Source organism: Empidonax traillii, unplaced genomic scaffold (assembly GCF_003031625.1).
Source record: "Empidonax traillii isolate 1590-97213 ecotype Southwest subspecies unplaced genomic scaffold, ASM303162v1 scaffold577:size403777, whole genome shotgun sequence".
NCBI classification, from domain to species: Eukaryota; Metazoa; Chordata; class Aves; order Passeriformes; family Tyrannidae; genus Empidonax; species Empidonax traillii.
Genome location: NW_020955770.1, coordinates 42881 through 57095, shown reverse-complemented (window position 1 = coordinate 57095; position 14215 = coordinate 42881). Strand labels below are relative to the sequence as shown.

The following is a 14215-nucleotide window of genomic DNA, read 5'->3' as shown; positions in this document are numbered from 1 at the left end:
AGGGCTCCTCAGCCTAATGTGCTTATCAGTTAAGGGGATTTACTCGGAGTAGGTGGCGGTGGCGGAGCAGATAAGGGCCCTGGGAGCTCGGCAGACACTGCAGAGCCGTGGTGGCCCAGGAGCCGTGGGTATTACTGCACCAAAGAATGTTTATCTCAAGAGACTGTTTAGTTTATCTCAGATGCTCCACTTCTGGTCTCGCTTTCCTGAAAGACATCTTGTACTGATTTTCATTCATTTTCAGAAATTTAAATAATTCCTCAGGCTATGGAATTTATAGACTCAGTATCAATTGTAATCATGTGGAGGCTGATTTTCAAATTGCCTTTACTTTGTAATTCAAATTGTGTTGTATGGCAGACATTAATTATGTCAGCCAACATCTATTTACAAAAGGGGATTTAAAACCGGGCAGTTCTTATCAGCTAGTGACATTTGGCAGATGGATGGTTTCAGTAACAAAAAAAAGAGAATAGGGAGAAGGGGGGGGCTGTGCCCAACCTGTCAATGGCTGGAGTCTCTCATACCTTCCCTGGTGGAGCACTTGTCTGCCAGGAGGAGGGAGAGCAAAACAACAGCTTAATTGCATGCAAAATAAGCTTTGAGATCTTTGTGTCCCTTCTAGTTAAACACTTGGAGCTTTCAAAGCCCCTTGATGTGGGAGCAGGTCTGGGAGCGGGGCAGCTCCAGCGTCCTGCCGCCAGAGCAGAGGAGGCTCCGGCTATAAACTCCCTCTAGTAAACTCAGCTTTTCAGGGTTTCACTTCTCAGATGAAAGACAGCAGAATTTGTGGTCTGTTCCAGAGGAAACAGAGATACTCATGTCACTGACATATGAGAATTGGAGCGTGGGGGCCCAGGAGTGTGCTTTGTGGGGGTAAAAACTGTAAAAAATGAGGCAGAGGGACAATACTAGTGAGCAGCTGGTCTGAATTTAGGACAAAAGCCAGTGGGCTATTTTTTTTCCCCCCTTTCCATCTTCTCCAGAGACAAAAGAAATGGCAGTTCTGCCGCTGGGGCACCTGGGGACCAACCCCACGAGTTCACAGGCAGCCGTACCCTTACCCCTGGCTGATGGGCACGGGGAGGAGCTGGACTGTGTGACAGCCCCTGAGCCCCGGGGGGAGTGACACAGCACCCACAGGGAAGTCAGGGCAGGGGGGCTGCAGGAGGGACTCCCACCCTCAGGCTCCTGGGAGCCCCGGTGAAAGCTGGAAGAGGTGGCTGACGAGGAGCCCCTGTGTGGCTCCGCAGGTCTGGAGTCCTCAGCTGAGTCTGGTCCTTTGGCAGATACTTCCTGAACATATTTTTGCACAAGACTGTATTCTCATCTTACCCAACAGGCTCTTTTTTTTATGGCATCTGTTGCTGGGGTGAGCTGAGGCGAGTTCTGTACGGTGCTGTTGTTTTTCTCAGCCTTGCCTGTGTAATGAAAGGTTTCCCTGCGAGGCTTTTGGCTGCAATAACCTGTTGTGTGTCACACAAGGAGTGTGAATGCCTGTGTGTATCCATGTGCACGCAGCTTTTCTCTGCCCGCCGAGCGTACCTGAGGACATCTGGCTCCCTCCTGTTAAAGCCAGTGGCCGGGAACACTCCCTCGAGGTGAAAAACCCCACAGCCAACTTCATTTCCTATTCCTGGTGGACACTGAGGATCATCCCTTTGTTTTGCAGACAAGCCAAACGCACGGCCAACATCCCCTTCCCTTTCTGTGCTGCCACAGAGGAGTCTATCACAGCCTGAGACGCTCCTGTTCCCCAGGCCTTTTGTGCCATCCTTCAAAAGGAGCAGCTATTGAAACCCATGACCATGAAGCTTTTGAGTTTTCCAGTGTTTTCTCCTCCTCGCCCTCCGTTTCCATGACCGTGTAACCTTGAAGGGGCACAATGTGGGCCGGGCTGCTCATCCCGTGCTGACATTGGGACCATTGTCCCAGCCCAGGGACCTTGTGTGGGGCTTTAGAAGTGATACTTTGCCTTTTTCCCTCTCAAGGCTGCTCCACCACTCCCACGGCATCCAGCACAAGCCGGAGCATCTGCTTTTGTTTTCCAGGGGAAGCAGAAGTGCCGGTTGTTGTCCTACTGTGGTGCTAATGAGGGCAAAGCAGAGGGGAATTGCATCAGTTTGGTTAAGGTTAGTGACTGGATAATTCCCAGAGGTCTTTGTGTTTGAGAAGGCTTCATAATCACAAATTAGGATGTAAATTTTGAGGAGCTAATCCCTTTCCTACTTCTGAAGACAGTGGGCAGAATTAAATAGCTGGTAACATTTTTCCTCAGCAGTGATTATATCTTGACCACTTGTAACTGGAGGCCAGCTGATTTAACCCAGCAGTCATTTTCCATCACCAGAGCAAGCTGAAGCACAGGCAGCAATGATGGCACCTTCCAGCTCTCCTTCACAAACAGAAAATGCCAACAAGAGCTGAACAAACCGGTCCTTGTGTATCAGGACACTACAGAGTGTTCTGGCCATGACTCTCCAAACCACACAATCTTTGTACCAGCTCCCCCCAAACAATCCTTGAACATTGCACTGAACCTGCAGTGGGTAACAAGGCTTCGACAAGACTTCAGAATCTTTGTTTACCCCCATAATTGCTGCACAGTTAGAAATCTCCAGAGAGGACTGCTGTGTTGGACTTGTGAACAAGCAGAGAAAAAAAGACAGAAAATAAGAAGTTTGGGGGATGTATCCAGCACATTTCCTGTGAGTGTAACATCCTGCAGGACTGCAGTGAGGAGTTTTGGGCTGGTTCTGTTAAATTTCCCGGAGAAAAGGTGAAAAATGCAGCCTGAGACAGCACGGGGGCTCTGGAGCAGGTGGATACAGCTGGGCCAAGTCAAGTCTCCGAGCTCTAATCTACCTTGTCTGGATTAAAGAGGAGTAATTTGTTCAACATCTTCTGAGGGAGGAGAGCCAGTTGTGCGCTCTCAAGGAAAGCGGTGTGTGGTTGTTTCCTGCCTACGATGCATTAAGAGGCTGAGCTTACACTGCCAAAGCCTTCCCCTCCTGACAGCAGCCAACCTCAGACCCGTTTCCTAGAGACAAAAGGCCGGTGCTTCCCTCTCATAAGTCAGAGCTACTGAGGTCTGGAAACAATTTTAGAATTCCTTCACATTATTCGAGGCTGAAGAATTACTAAAATTGTGCTTTAAGCAAAACAGCATTCTTAGGTTGCCAAGGCAGTAAACACCAGCTTTGGGAAATGCAGTAAGATTTCAACATCTGTTTTGGAGCTGATATTTAACTATTCCATGTTTATTTTAATGCCTGGTTGGCCCCTTCCCAGCCATACATATGCAGCACCAAAGCAAGAAGACAGAAGGAGCGAGTCTGTTCTTGAACTGATGCTACAGGTTAGCTCCTCCTTCCTCATTTTTTTGTTTTATTGATTAACTGGGTAGGTGTTTGTCCTGTCTGCAGCTTGAATGTGATCCAAGAGGCTTACAGAACACTGTGCAGAAGGAAGGCACCGTGTGTTGTCTACAGAACAATGAGAAGGATAAGAAGGGAGCACAAGTTGTCCCTCTGCAGCGTGTTTGCAGGAGCACAGTGTTGATACAGCAGTCCCTGTAGATAACCTTGGACACGTTTGCCTTGACTTGTGTGGACAGGCCCACGTTCACCTGCCTGCCCAGGCTGGCCAGACTCCAGCTGGCCCCACTCCAGGGACTGGAGCTCCCACCAACACAGGCTGTGCTCCAGCCTGTGCCCTCCTGTAGCTCAAGTCCTGCTCTGCCCTTGAGGAACTTGTCTTCACACATCCTTTGGAGAGCTTCAGCTGGACCATCCCAAGCTGCCGTGCCTCGTTTGAGGCAGACAGCTGAAATAATTCCTGCGTGAGTGAAGCCATCGCTGCAGCCCCGAGTGCCAGCTGAGCAAGGTACGAAGCTCTTTGATGATGAAAGGTGTTGCCAGCATGAAAGAGGCACATTTCAAATCATTGCTTAAGAGAGTGGCATCCTCAGCACGAGACAGCCAAGCGGGATCCAAACATTCTTTCTGCCCTTTGGTGGATGAGAAAGTAGGTTTGCAGGCCTCAGGTTGCTCGGTTTGCTCAGGACAAGTTCTGTTGGCACTGATGGCTCAGCAGCTGCCTGTGCCCACTGTTTCTTGAGCAGATGTGTGGACTTGAACAAGCTCTGTATCCCTTACAGGAGAAATTTGGGGGGACTGGCAGTAGGGTCTGGATCTTTTCATCCTGGTGTCACTGATGTTGGTGTGAGCCCAGGACGGGCAGGAGCAGGGAGCTGTTGGTACCTTATTGCTCTGCTCTCCTCTCCAGGTGCTGACCAGTGGTCAGAGCTCATGGCCTGCAAGGGCTCAGACCCTAAAAACCATCAGTCTCCTGCTCTTAGATGCTCTTCCAACCCAAGGACTCAGGCTGAGGACTGGGCTCAGGCACCTGCAGTGCCCCTTCACCTGAGATTTGGACCATCCAGCAAATAAGATCATCAGGAATTTCTCTAAAAGGAATAAACCATGGCATTTTACTCAAAATTTGGAGGTACCACATGTCCTTCTTGACACCGTGAAGAGCAGAATCTCAGAGGGGGATGCTTCTTGGTTTTGTAATTCTGAAAATTGGACTGTCAGCTGCTGTGCTTTGCAAACCCAGAGTCGTAACAGTTGCTTTTGGAATCCTCATCTCACAATTATTTCTGAGCCTTTCCCAAATTTATTGAGCCTTAAAACATCTTGCCAAGCAGTTTCCAAATGACTATGGAATTTAGTGTCTTGTTTGTTTTAGGGAAAGTGCAATTTATAAAGTTTCAGTATTTCACTAGATAAAAATTTATTTACAGAAAGAAAGAACCATTTTCTACCTCCTTCTACACCAGTTGACATTTTGGCTTTATCTTAGATATTAAAATAAAATAAAAATCTCAGCTTGTTCTTGTTTATTAAAAAGAAAGTCTATTACTATTTAAATGCTTCAAAAAAGAATTTAAGAAAGGAAATAATAGCTTAACCTTAAAATTCATGAGGAACAGTAAAACCTGTTATTTATCTTTCGCTCTGGGGGTGCTTTAGGACCCACCTGGTTCTCTGCAATCCTGGAACTTTTGAGATGATTTAAGCCAGGGCAAAGTGATTAAAGAATAGGAGCTCAGGAAGAAAACATTTTAGACCTATTTTGCACACAGGAGTGAAAAAATTCTGGAGACCTGGGTCCTGTTTGCCTTGACAGGTTTCATTTATTTCCAAAATCAAACAGGACTCATCTGCCAAGTTACCAGGATTTGTAAATGTCTGCTGCATCTGTGCCAGGTTCTCCCACTTGGAAAGGTGAAGAATTGGTCATAAATGGGCTCAGTTGCAGCAATTAGAAGTTGCCAAGGAGTTTGGGATGTCCACAAGCCAAGTACCTGTGGTCCTGCGGAAAAGCTGAGACATCTGAGTTCCTGTCAGTCTACCTGCACTCAGGTTTTCCTGTGGAAGAGCCTGAGTTGATGGCTGTCCTCTGGCTGTCCCCTGGGTGCCCAGGGTGTCCCAGGCTGTCCCTGGGTGCCAGTTATCTCCCACTGCCCAGGCAATGTCTCTGCTCTGACATCCAGCTTTGCTTTCTCGAACCCTGCATCAGCTCCGCGTGTTCCTGTGGGGAACGACCTTGTCTGGTGTTCCCTTAATTATAAACTCCACAGGGAAAAGGGAGATTTGCAATTATTAAGCCGAGTTCCCAAACTATTGGGAACTACACTGAGGCCGCAGAGCAGACTCAGCTCTGTTTTGAACCAGGTTAGTCTCCAGAGCTCGTCTCGCTGTAATATTGCTTAAAAAACACAGCTGACTTAATTATGACATAGTTAACATTCATCTAGTAATTAATGCGTATTACAGTGTCTGCTCTGGGCCTGACAGGGTTCCTACTGTGAGCTCATTTGATGGTGGATTGTACTGTACCGTGTGCTGTGCTTTGCCAGTCATCAGTCTTACGTGACGCTTAAAAATCTCTGACAACCCGACAATCTCCGCCTGGGCCAAGGAAATTACAGGATGTCCCAGCACATGGGAACTGAACAGAAAGATTGGTCAGTTAAAATCCTCATAATGGCCTATTAAATTGTTTTACTGTTCAGCTTCTCTGTAAAATATCAATTATCTCAATGGTTGTAATGTAATCAAAGTAATTAAATTCCAAAGGGCTTGCATGTAAAAACCAGAGCTTTGTAAATGGGAATCCAGCCTCGAGTAGTTTAGTTGGTCTGTTTGTGTTTAAAAGTTTCTCCAGATGACTTCTTTTTTTTTTTTTTTTTTTTTAGTGGCGTGTTATAGTTAGGGAACTGTTAAAGGGGTTTGTGTGTTTGAGGTTTAGGGTGTGTTTTGAGCTTGGCTCTGCACACAGCATTTGAACAATTGAGTAAGCAAAGCCTGTGTCAGAGCCCAAACACGGGGAACACCGCACTCGCCGGATGAAAAGCCGTGGGAAGCAGGGACAGCCTCTGCTCCAAGCCCTGCGCCTGGCTCCGTCTGCCTGAGTGTCCTCAGCTGATGAATAATCGCAGCTTACCCCTCCCTAAGTTCTGAGCAGTGTCTCAGGAGCACTTCAGGTGTGGAACTTGAAAAGTGTTCCCCTCGTAGGTTTATCACGGTCAGGATCTCGCCTCCGGTAACGTGTTTTACAGGAGTGGGAAAGAGCTAAGGAATGACTTATGACAAGAACATTCTCCCCGTTGTTTCTCCTGGTGTCGGGAGAGCTGCTCCTCCAGTGAGTTTTATCCTGGTTTCTTTCAGTAGAGCTTCTCCCTTAGATTTCATCAGAACTGAATCAAATCCTGTTTTGTCGGGGGCAAAATTACTTTGCTTACCACGACTTTTCTGAAATTTCATTTTGGGGTACACCATTTTCAAGTGTCCTAAAGGGTTCCAATTTATAGAAGGTGCTAAACATCCACACCTGGAAAGTTGATTTTAGTAGGATTGAGTAGCTGGATTTGCAGCGTTTTGGGGCATAGTCCAGGAAATGAAGTGACCTAATAGCCACCTTCCAGTACCAAGGAGGCCTTAAAAAAGATGGAGAAAGACTATTTATGAGAGCCTGGAGTGACAGGAAAGGGAGGAATGGCTTCAAACTGCCAGATGGTAGGGTTAGATAGGATATTGGGAAGAAATCCTTCCCTGTGAGGGTGGGCAGGCCCTGGCACAGGTTGCCCAGGGAAGCTGTGGCTGCCCCATCCCTGGAAGTGTCCAAGGCCAGGTTGGACGGGGCTTGGAGCAACCTGGGCTGGTGGAAGGTGTCCCTGCCCATGGCAGTGGGGGAGAATGAGGTGATCTTTGGGTCTTCCAACCCAAACCATTCTGTGATCCTATGAAATCCCCTGTAATTCATGGCAGACGATGTTCTGAAAGCAGCACCCCCAAGATGTGTGTGTTTGTCTCTGTGCTTTGTGTAGTCAACTTCCAGGGGCAACGACTCACCAAGGGAGTATTTATAACTCATTTAAAAAAGCAGTGAAATGGGTCTTTTATACCACTGCTGGATTTATAAGCCATTGGAAACCTGCATGAAATCTAGTGGAGTGTTCCCTCACTGGTTGGGGAAGAATTGAAATATATTAACCTATGTGCAGAGAAGTGTTGCTGTTTCTGTTTCTCTCAAATCACTAAAAAAGTACTGGACTCGTGGCTCCAGTTGAGAAGTAGTTTCCATAGAGAAAGAGCTCATGGAGGCAGGGAGATGCAAAGAAAGTGTTAATGGCAGAGTGGAGGGTTAGGGAGCTAGGGAAACAAAAGGAAAATCCAGGAATGCTCATAATGTGCAACAGCCTTGGGGGATTTTTTGTGTCTTCAGACAAAATTAGTGAAGGGAGTTTAGTCTGAGGGCCTCCTGGAAGCTCTCTGAAATCAGCACATAAGCTGCTCCTGCCTCAGTAAGCCCTGTGCTGTGTCCCAGGGAGAGCTGTGGAAATGTGGTGCTTCCACAGCTCCTTTTTAATTGTGAAAGTAGTTAATTGGTGTGAACAGAGTTACTTGATCAAACTGCTTAAAAGTTTCTGCAGTTGGTTTGGAGATGTAAGTTCTCCATCTCCTGCCACCTCATTAGCAGCCTGTTCTGCCGCCTGCCCAGGTCTGTGATGGAGCTTCTCCCATGCCAGGAGCAGTTCCCTCCCTCACACAGTGGGCAGACAGAGAGCTTAGCCATGCTCCAGGCTCCCAGGGTGGTGGTGTGTCCCCAGGTCTCAGGAGGAGCAGCTTTTCCTCCTTGCCTGGTGTCACTGAGCAGGGCTCCCTGTGTCTGGTCGATGTGACACTGCTCTGCCCGCTGGCTCTTCTCTGGATGCACCAACTCAGGAAACCAGGAGCAGAATCAAGAGGCTTCCAAGAAAACAGTCTCTTGCCCAACTTTGCTTCATTCCCACCAGCTCCCTCAGGCAGAGACTGAGTTGGTGCAGAAACCAATTAGTGATAGTTCATTAGGAGGAAGTGACTTGCTGAAGCGGTTTGCAAATTGAGTGTTCCAAACGCAGACAACCCACCATGCACAACCCTGTGTGAATGCCCTTTAAACCAGAGGCTCCTTATCTCATGGAGCTGCCCTGAGCAGTGCCACAGGTGGCCTGTGTGTGTAGCGCTGGCAGCAAACAGCCCGTGACAGCCGAGTTCTGCATGTGGCACTTCTAACTCCTGATGTCCTTTCTCTCTGCCCCATCACAGGTGCTCTGCTGCTGGGAGGGATCCTTTACTCCTGGCAGTTCCCTCACTTCAACGCCCTGAGCTGGGGCCTGCGGGAGGATTACTCCAGAGGAGGTTACTGTATGATGTCCGTCACCCACCCAGGGCTGTGCAGGAGGGTGGCTCTGCGCCACTGCTTGGCCTTAATCGGACTCTCGGCGGTGGCTCCTGTCCTCGACGTCACCACGTGGACTTTCCCCGTCATTTCGCTCCCCATCAACCTCTACATCTCCTACCTCGGCTTCCGCTTCTACAGGGATGCAGATCGCAGCAGCTCCAGGAAGCTCTTCTTCTGCAGCCTGTGGCACCTGCCGATGCTGCTGCTGGTCATGTTCACCTGCAAGAAGTCGGTCCTGGACAAGGAAGACAAAGGCGACCTGCTGGGAAAGGGGGAAAGTCACGGGAGGGCTCTGGAAATTAGATTGCCTTAAATGTCGATTGTATGTTGTCCTCGTGGCACGTCAGGTAGTTTATTTTAGTAATTACTGTGGGGGATCCTGTGGGAATCTGTTTGAGGAAGAATCATTTGTGCCTAGCGGCCACTTCCTGCATTCATTTTCTATTTTCTTTTGCGAGGGAGTAGCCAGGAGACCTCAAAGCCCTCGGGGGCCCCAGGGCCATCACACACCAGGATTTTGCCTGTGGCAGAAGCACATGGCTTTGGGGTGGCCTTCTGGAGTCCCTGTGGGCCGTGGTCTCTGTCCTCGTGGGTAGCTGGGTCAGTTAAGTTAACGAGTCACATGCGCACACGTTCCACCGCCAGCACTGGCAGCCTCGGCGAAACCGCCGGGCGGTGACCCATGAATGATTTCTCACCCTGCTCCCCAAGCACCCTTTCCTTTAATTTAAGCTTTGAGGCACACACGGTGGGTTGGGGTTTTTGTCTCAATCCCCGCCATCCCTGCGCTGGTGTTACACCAAAACCCTCCCTTTCAGGGGCTTTTTTCAGTCAGTTGCTTTTCCCGAGGTTCCCGTTCACCCCAGGAGATTTTTGGCTTGCATACAACTGGCACAGTGCTGAAGGGGTAAAGGAAACTGCCTTTCAGCACACCACACACCAGCATTTAAACACCCTCCAGGTGAAAGCTCTCCTGTAGCACATCCCTTGAACACACTGAGCCGTTCTATTGTACTTCCATCACGGGGAGCTTCTGGGTCCCACGTGGTTAGAGTTTGAACGCTGGGTGTCAGGTCTTCAGCTGGTAAAAATCACCATTACTGTTTCTGGCAGTGAGGCTGTGAAAGGTGGAGGAGGTGGGAAGCAGGTCCCAGAGTCAGGTGGTTGTAAGGATTTTCCATGCTCATGTGTCTTGTGCCAGCCCGTTCGGTCTCGGCGTCCTCGGACATGCTCTGGACTGGCATCAAGAGTTTGAGCTCTATTTAGTGTCACACTGTGGTGGCTCAGAGAAAGGCTTCACTTTGAGGGTAATTAATAGGTAAGGAAACACATTTACAGAAAAATGGTTGAGGATTTTAGCCTAATTCCATAATGTTCACTTGCTGATGCAGCCTGTGTCTCTCCAAAGCAATTACTGTGGATGGTCTCCCGAGGGAAGTGCATTGTCTCTGCTATCTGATACACTGAAGAACATTTCTGGCCACAGTGCTTGTGGATCCTGCAGGGCTGTGGCTCACCCTCAGCCTGCCTGGGGCTGGCTGTGACCTGCTGGGATGCTCCCAGCCACGGCAGCACCCAGAGCAGACAGAGGCGGTGATAGTTTATTGTGGTAGTCAGTGCCTGTTACGACTTGATGTGTTTCCATGCCAAGATTTCTTTCCCACGTGGAAAGGGACTGGGCAGCAGGTTGAGCATCAATCCAAAGATACAGCAGCACCTGAAATGGGAGACACTGTCTCGAACCTGATCCCAAGTAAAATCCTTCAGGAAACATCACAAATCTGCCACCGGCACAAACCCTTCCCAGGCTGCTCTCAGGACCCAAGCCTGACTCTGGTCTGGGTTACGCTGTTGTAAATCAGAAATGACACGGTTTAACCTCTGCTGTGCTGGCAGAGGTGCTCTCAGGAGCAGGGCCACCCTGGTTTATGTGGCTCTTAAGGAATTGGCTGCAGGGTTTGGTGACTCTGGAGTGATTGCAGATGACAGGCAGGAGTCCCCTCTCGCTGTCTGACAGGCTCTGTTGTGCTCAGGTTACTGCAGGCAGCACTTTGTGGAACTGTCTGGAAACTCCTGTGCAACTCCTGAATTTGTTTTAAAAATGCACCCAGTCTTCTCTGCAATAAAGTACAGACTGTACAACAGTGATGAATGCTCCAAATCTGTTTTATGCTGTTCACTTCTGTTTGGAACTCTGGTCCAGTTCGGTTAATTGCCAAGGTATTTGGTAGTTCTGTGGCGCTTCTCACAGCAGCATGTTCTTGGTCACTGCAAGAGCTTGTGAAACACTGATTTATTGTGCAAGCAGCGACTGAAACCAAGTTGCATGTGAGTGGAAAGGGTTTGTACCAAACCAAAGAATTTGGTCAACCTTAAGCTGACAGAGGAACCTGAAAAGAGCAAATGGCTCACAGGAAAATTCACGGATTTTGCTCCCAGGGGCAGAAAGTGGTGCTGAAGCAGGAGGGTTGTGGTTTTCTCCTAAGTCATTCCAGAGCCAGCCTTCAGATGGCCTTGCAAGTACCGGCTGCTGTCCTGAGGAATTCCATTCTGATTAAAGGTCCCAAGGACATGCCTGTGGTTGAGCTTGCAAGAACAGTCATCTTCATTTCTAGGGCCAAAATGTGTAACATCCACAGGATTTAGGGCTTGACAGGAGCTTTGTAATCATCACTGTCTGCAAAATGCAGGTCACTGGGCTGCACCATCTCCACACCCAGTGGGTCTGGCCTGGAGAGAAAGCATGGCTTTAGAATCAGTGGATCTGGGGTTTAAAAGTAAGAAACAGTCAATAAAATAAGCTTTATTTTTTGCCTAGGAGGTGTTCCCTGCTCTGCTACAAACTGACCATAAACAAATGAAGCCAATCTACTGCCATTTTACTGCCTTTTGGGAGTGTTGCAGTTGCCTGTGCTTTGGAAATAAACACCTTGCCAAACTGAAGCCTTTTTTTGCAAATGGACAGTGCAGCAGGTGCTCTCAGGTCTCTTTTTCAATATTGCTGTTGCTGCTTTGGAAATTAAAAATCCTGAACTGTTCTGCCCTCATCCAAGGGTGTTTGTGGTCCCTGTGAGGATTGATGCCAGCCTTCCCCCCTCCAGCACTGCTGATATTGCTGCCCAAATTCTGCAGGGAAAGGGGCCCTGGGTCCCATCTCGGTGCTGCTCCCACAACAGGCAGCTCTGCACCACCAGGAGCTGGACCAGAGCTCACGTCGGAATCTGAGCCAGAGGCTCAAGAGGATGAAGCTGGTTTTAGTCTGTTTGGACTCTAAACCTTTTGTGTGGTTTTGTGGATAAAACAGTAGCCCTGGGGCTCAGGGGATCTTCATTCTTTCCAGACCTCTGCAGAAGAAATGCTCTCCAGCTGTAAAATAGAGAAACTTCACCTTGCTGGAGGAGGGAACAGCTCGTGGCTTTGTCAGCCCTGGCCCATTGTTCCCTCCATCAGAGCAGGGTGAGTGCTGGGTCAGGCTTTAGGGAGCCTTGCAGGGAGCAAGTCACTGGGTTCCCCCACATCCCTCCTTTGCCCTGACCTTCAGCAGATCACTGAGAACAGCACTGACCTCGCAGGGCGGGGTGAGGAGCCGAGTGACACAACTGGGAGTTGTCCCGAGCTCTCTCAGGTTTGCAAGGAGCCCCCAGGTCCCCTGTGAGCTCACACACAGTACCCTGGCACTGCTGGCATCCCAGTGCCCCTGACACTGCTGGCATCCCAGCACAGCAGCAGTTGGTGTGGCTCTGCTCTCTGTTCCATCATGAATGAGGAAACCCAATCCCAGCGCTCACGGCACTTTCCCTCTCGTTTCCCCCACTGAGGGTTTTTTTTTTCTCGCTTCCTGTATCAGTCTCCGATACAATCTGCCCCAGCAGAGTCACACATTCACACTCTCCTGGCTCCAGCAGCGTTTCCCACTCAGCCAGGCCACAGCACTTCAAGGCTTACACAAAACACACACGTCCTTTTCAGTTCTGACCATCCCAGGAGAGTTGGAATGGAAACAAGAGTGATACTATTAGAAATCATTATCATTACAGATAGAAAGCATGTTGTCCTGGTTGCTCTCCAGAGGTGATTAGATATTCCCTCTTCCTTGGAAATGCAGGCTGTCTGCAGAACACTTGGCTATTAAAACAGAAATATCAGCACTGTTTCCCTCCCGAGCAGCTCTGCTGGAGGTGGTAATGCAAGACAGGCTGTCCCCAGTGGCATTTCTAATCATGGAATTTCTTAACCAGGCAAAAAGCCAGCCCAGTCAAGGGCTCATGGGATGCAGGATGCCACTTGTGCTGCCCGTAGGACCTTGAGTTGGTTGTTTTGCCTCTCGGAGCTGCTATTTCTTCTCGCAGTCCTGGCAAGGTCAGTGCTGCAGGGCAGGGCTTGGCCCCTGTGGGTGCTTGTCCAGCACTTGGCCCTGCCCAAGACAAGTCAGACTCTGGTTCTGATGTTCATCATCTCCCAAACAGTGTGGTGTTAGTCTGGAGTCAGAGGTGACAGCTGAGTGGTCAGAAGTGTCACTGGTGAGGATCCCTCAGACTGTGCCTTGCTGGGTGGTTCCCTCAATGTGTTTTAGTCCCCTCTGAAATAAATGTACTGCAGGTTTCTAGGACTTTGACACGAGCTCCAGCAAGCTTTGGAGCTGCTTTCCAAACCCTTCTGTTCACACAATCACAGAATAGTCAGGGTTGGGAGGGACCCCTGGGGATCCCCCAGTCCAACCCCCCTGCCCATGCAGGGTCACCTGGGGCAAGTGACACAGGAACACATCCAGGTGGGGTTGGAATATCTCCAGAGAGGAGACTCCACACCCTCCCTAAGTTCCAGGACTCTGCCACCTCCATGGCAAGAAGTTCATCCTCATGTTGAGGTGAAACTCACTGTGTCTTAGTCCAGACTAACCAGGCCCAGCTCCTGCAGTCTCTCCTCATCAGAGAGATGTTCCAGTCCCTTAATCATCTTTGTGGCTTCCACTGGTCACGTTCTCCCTGACTCAAAGGAAAGGAGGCCCGTTGAGCAGGGCATGTGTAAGGTGTCCCAAAGCCATTGAAAGCACTGGTAGAGTAACACATTTCAAAGAGCTGGCAGGAGCACCTCTCATCAGCTCCACCTCACACACTGTCTGTCACCTCTGCTTTTCTGCTTCCAGACTTTAACTGTTTGCACTGAAGATTTTCCAGCCTGGGTCGGTGCCTCAGGCTGGGATTTAGTTTCCAGTGTTCCAAAAAGGCACAGTTCAACTGTTTCACAGAGCAGGTTTGGCAGAAAGAGCTGTTTTCCCACAATGTGGAGATGTTTTTCCTCCTGCTCCCAACCAGTTCTGGCATCCCCAGGCCTTGGAGCAAGAACTGAGGGTTTGGCAGTGGGCTCAGGTTGGTGCATTCATCCGTTCTGGGAAGGTACTGGGCGTTACCCCAGTCCCTGA

General features: G+C 49.4%; 1 protein-coding gene across 1 annotated transcript in view; it reads left to right on the top strand.

Annotated features, from left to right (window-relative positions):
- Window positions 1-9308, top strand: part of LOC114064754 (protoheme IX farnesyltransferase, mitochondrial) — a 101108-nt gene extending 91800 nt beyond the window's left edge. Inside the window, exon 7 of the mRNA XM_027898074.1 lies at window positions 8658-9308. Coding sequence (XP_027753875.1) covers window positions 8658-9106 — 449 coding nt within the window. The 3' untranslated portion in view covers window positions 9107-9308. The remainder of the gene's footprint in view (window positions 1-8657) is intronic.
- Window positions 9309-14215: the final 4907 nt, after the last annotated feature.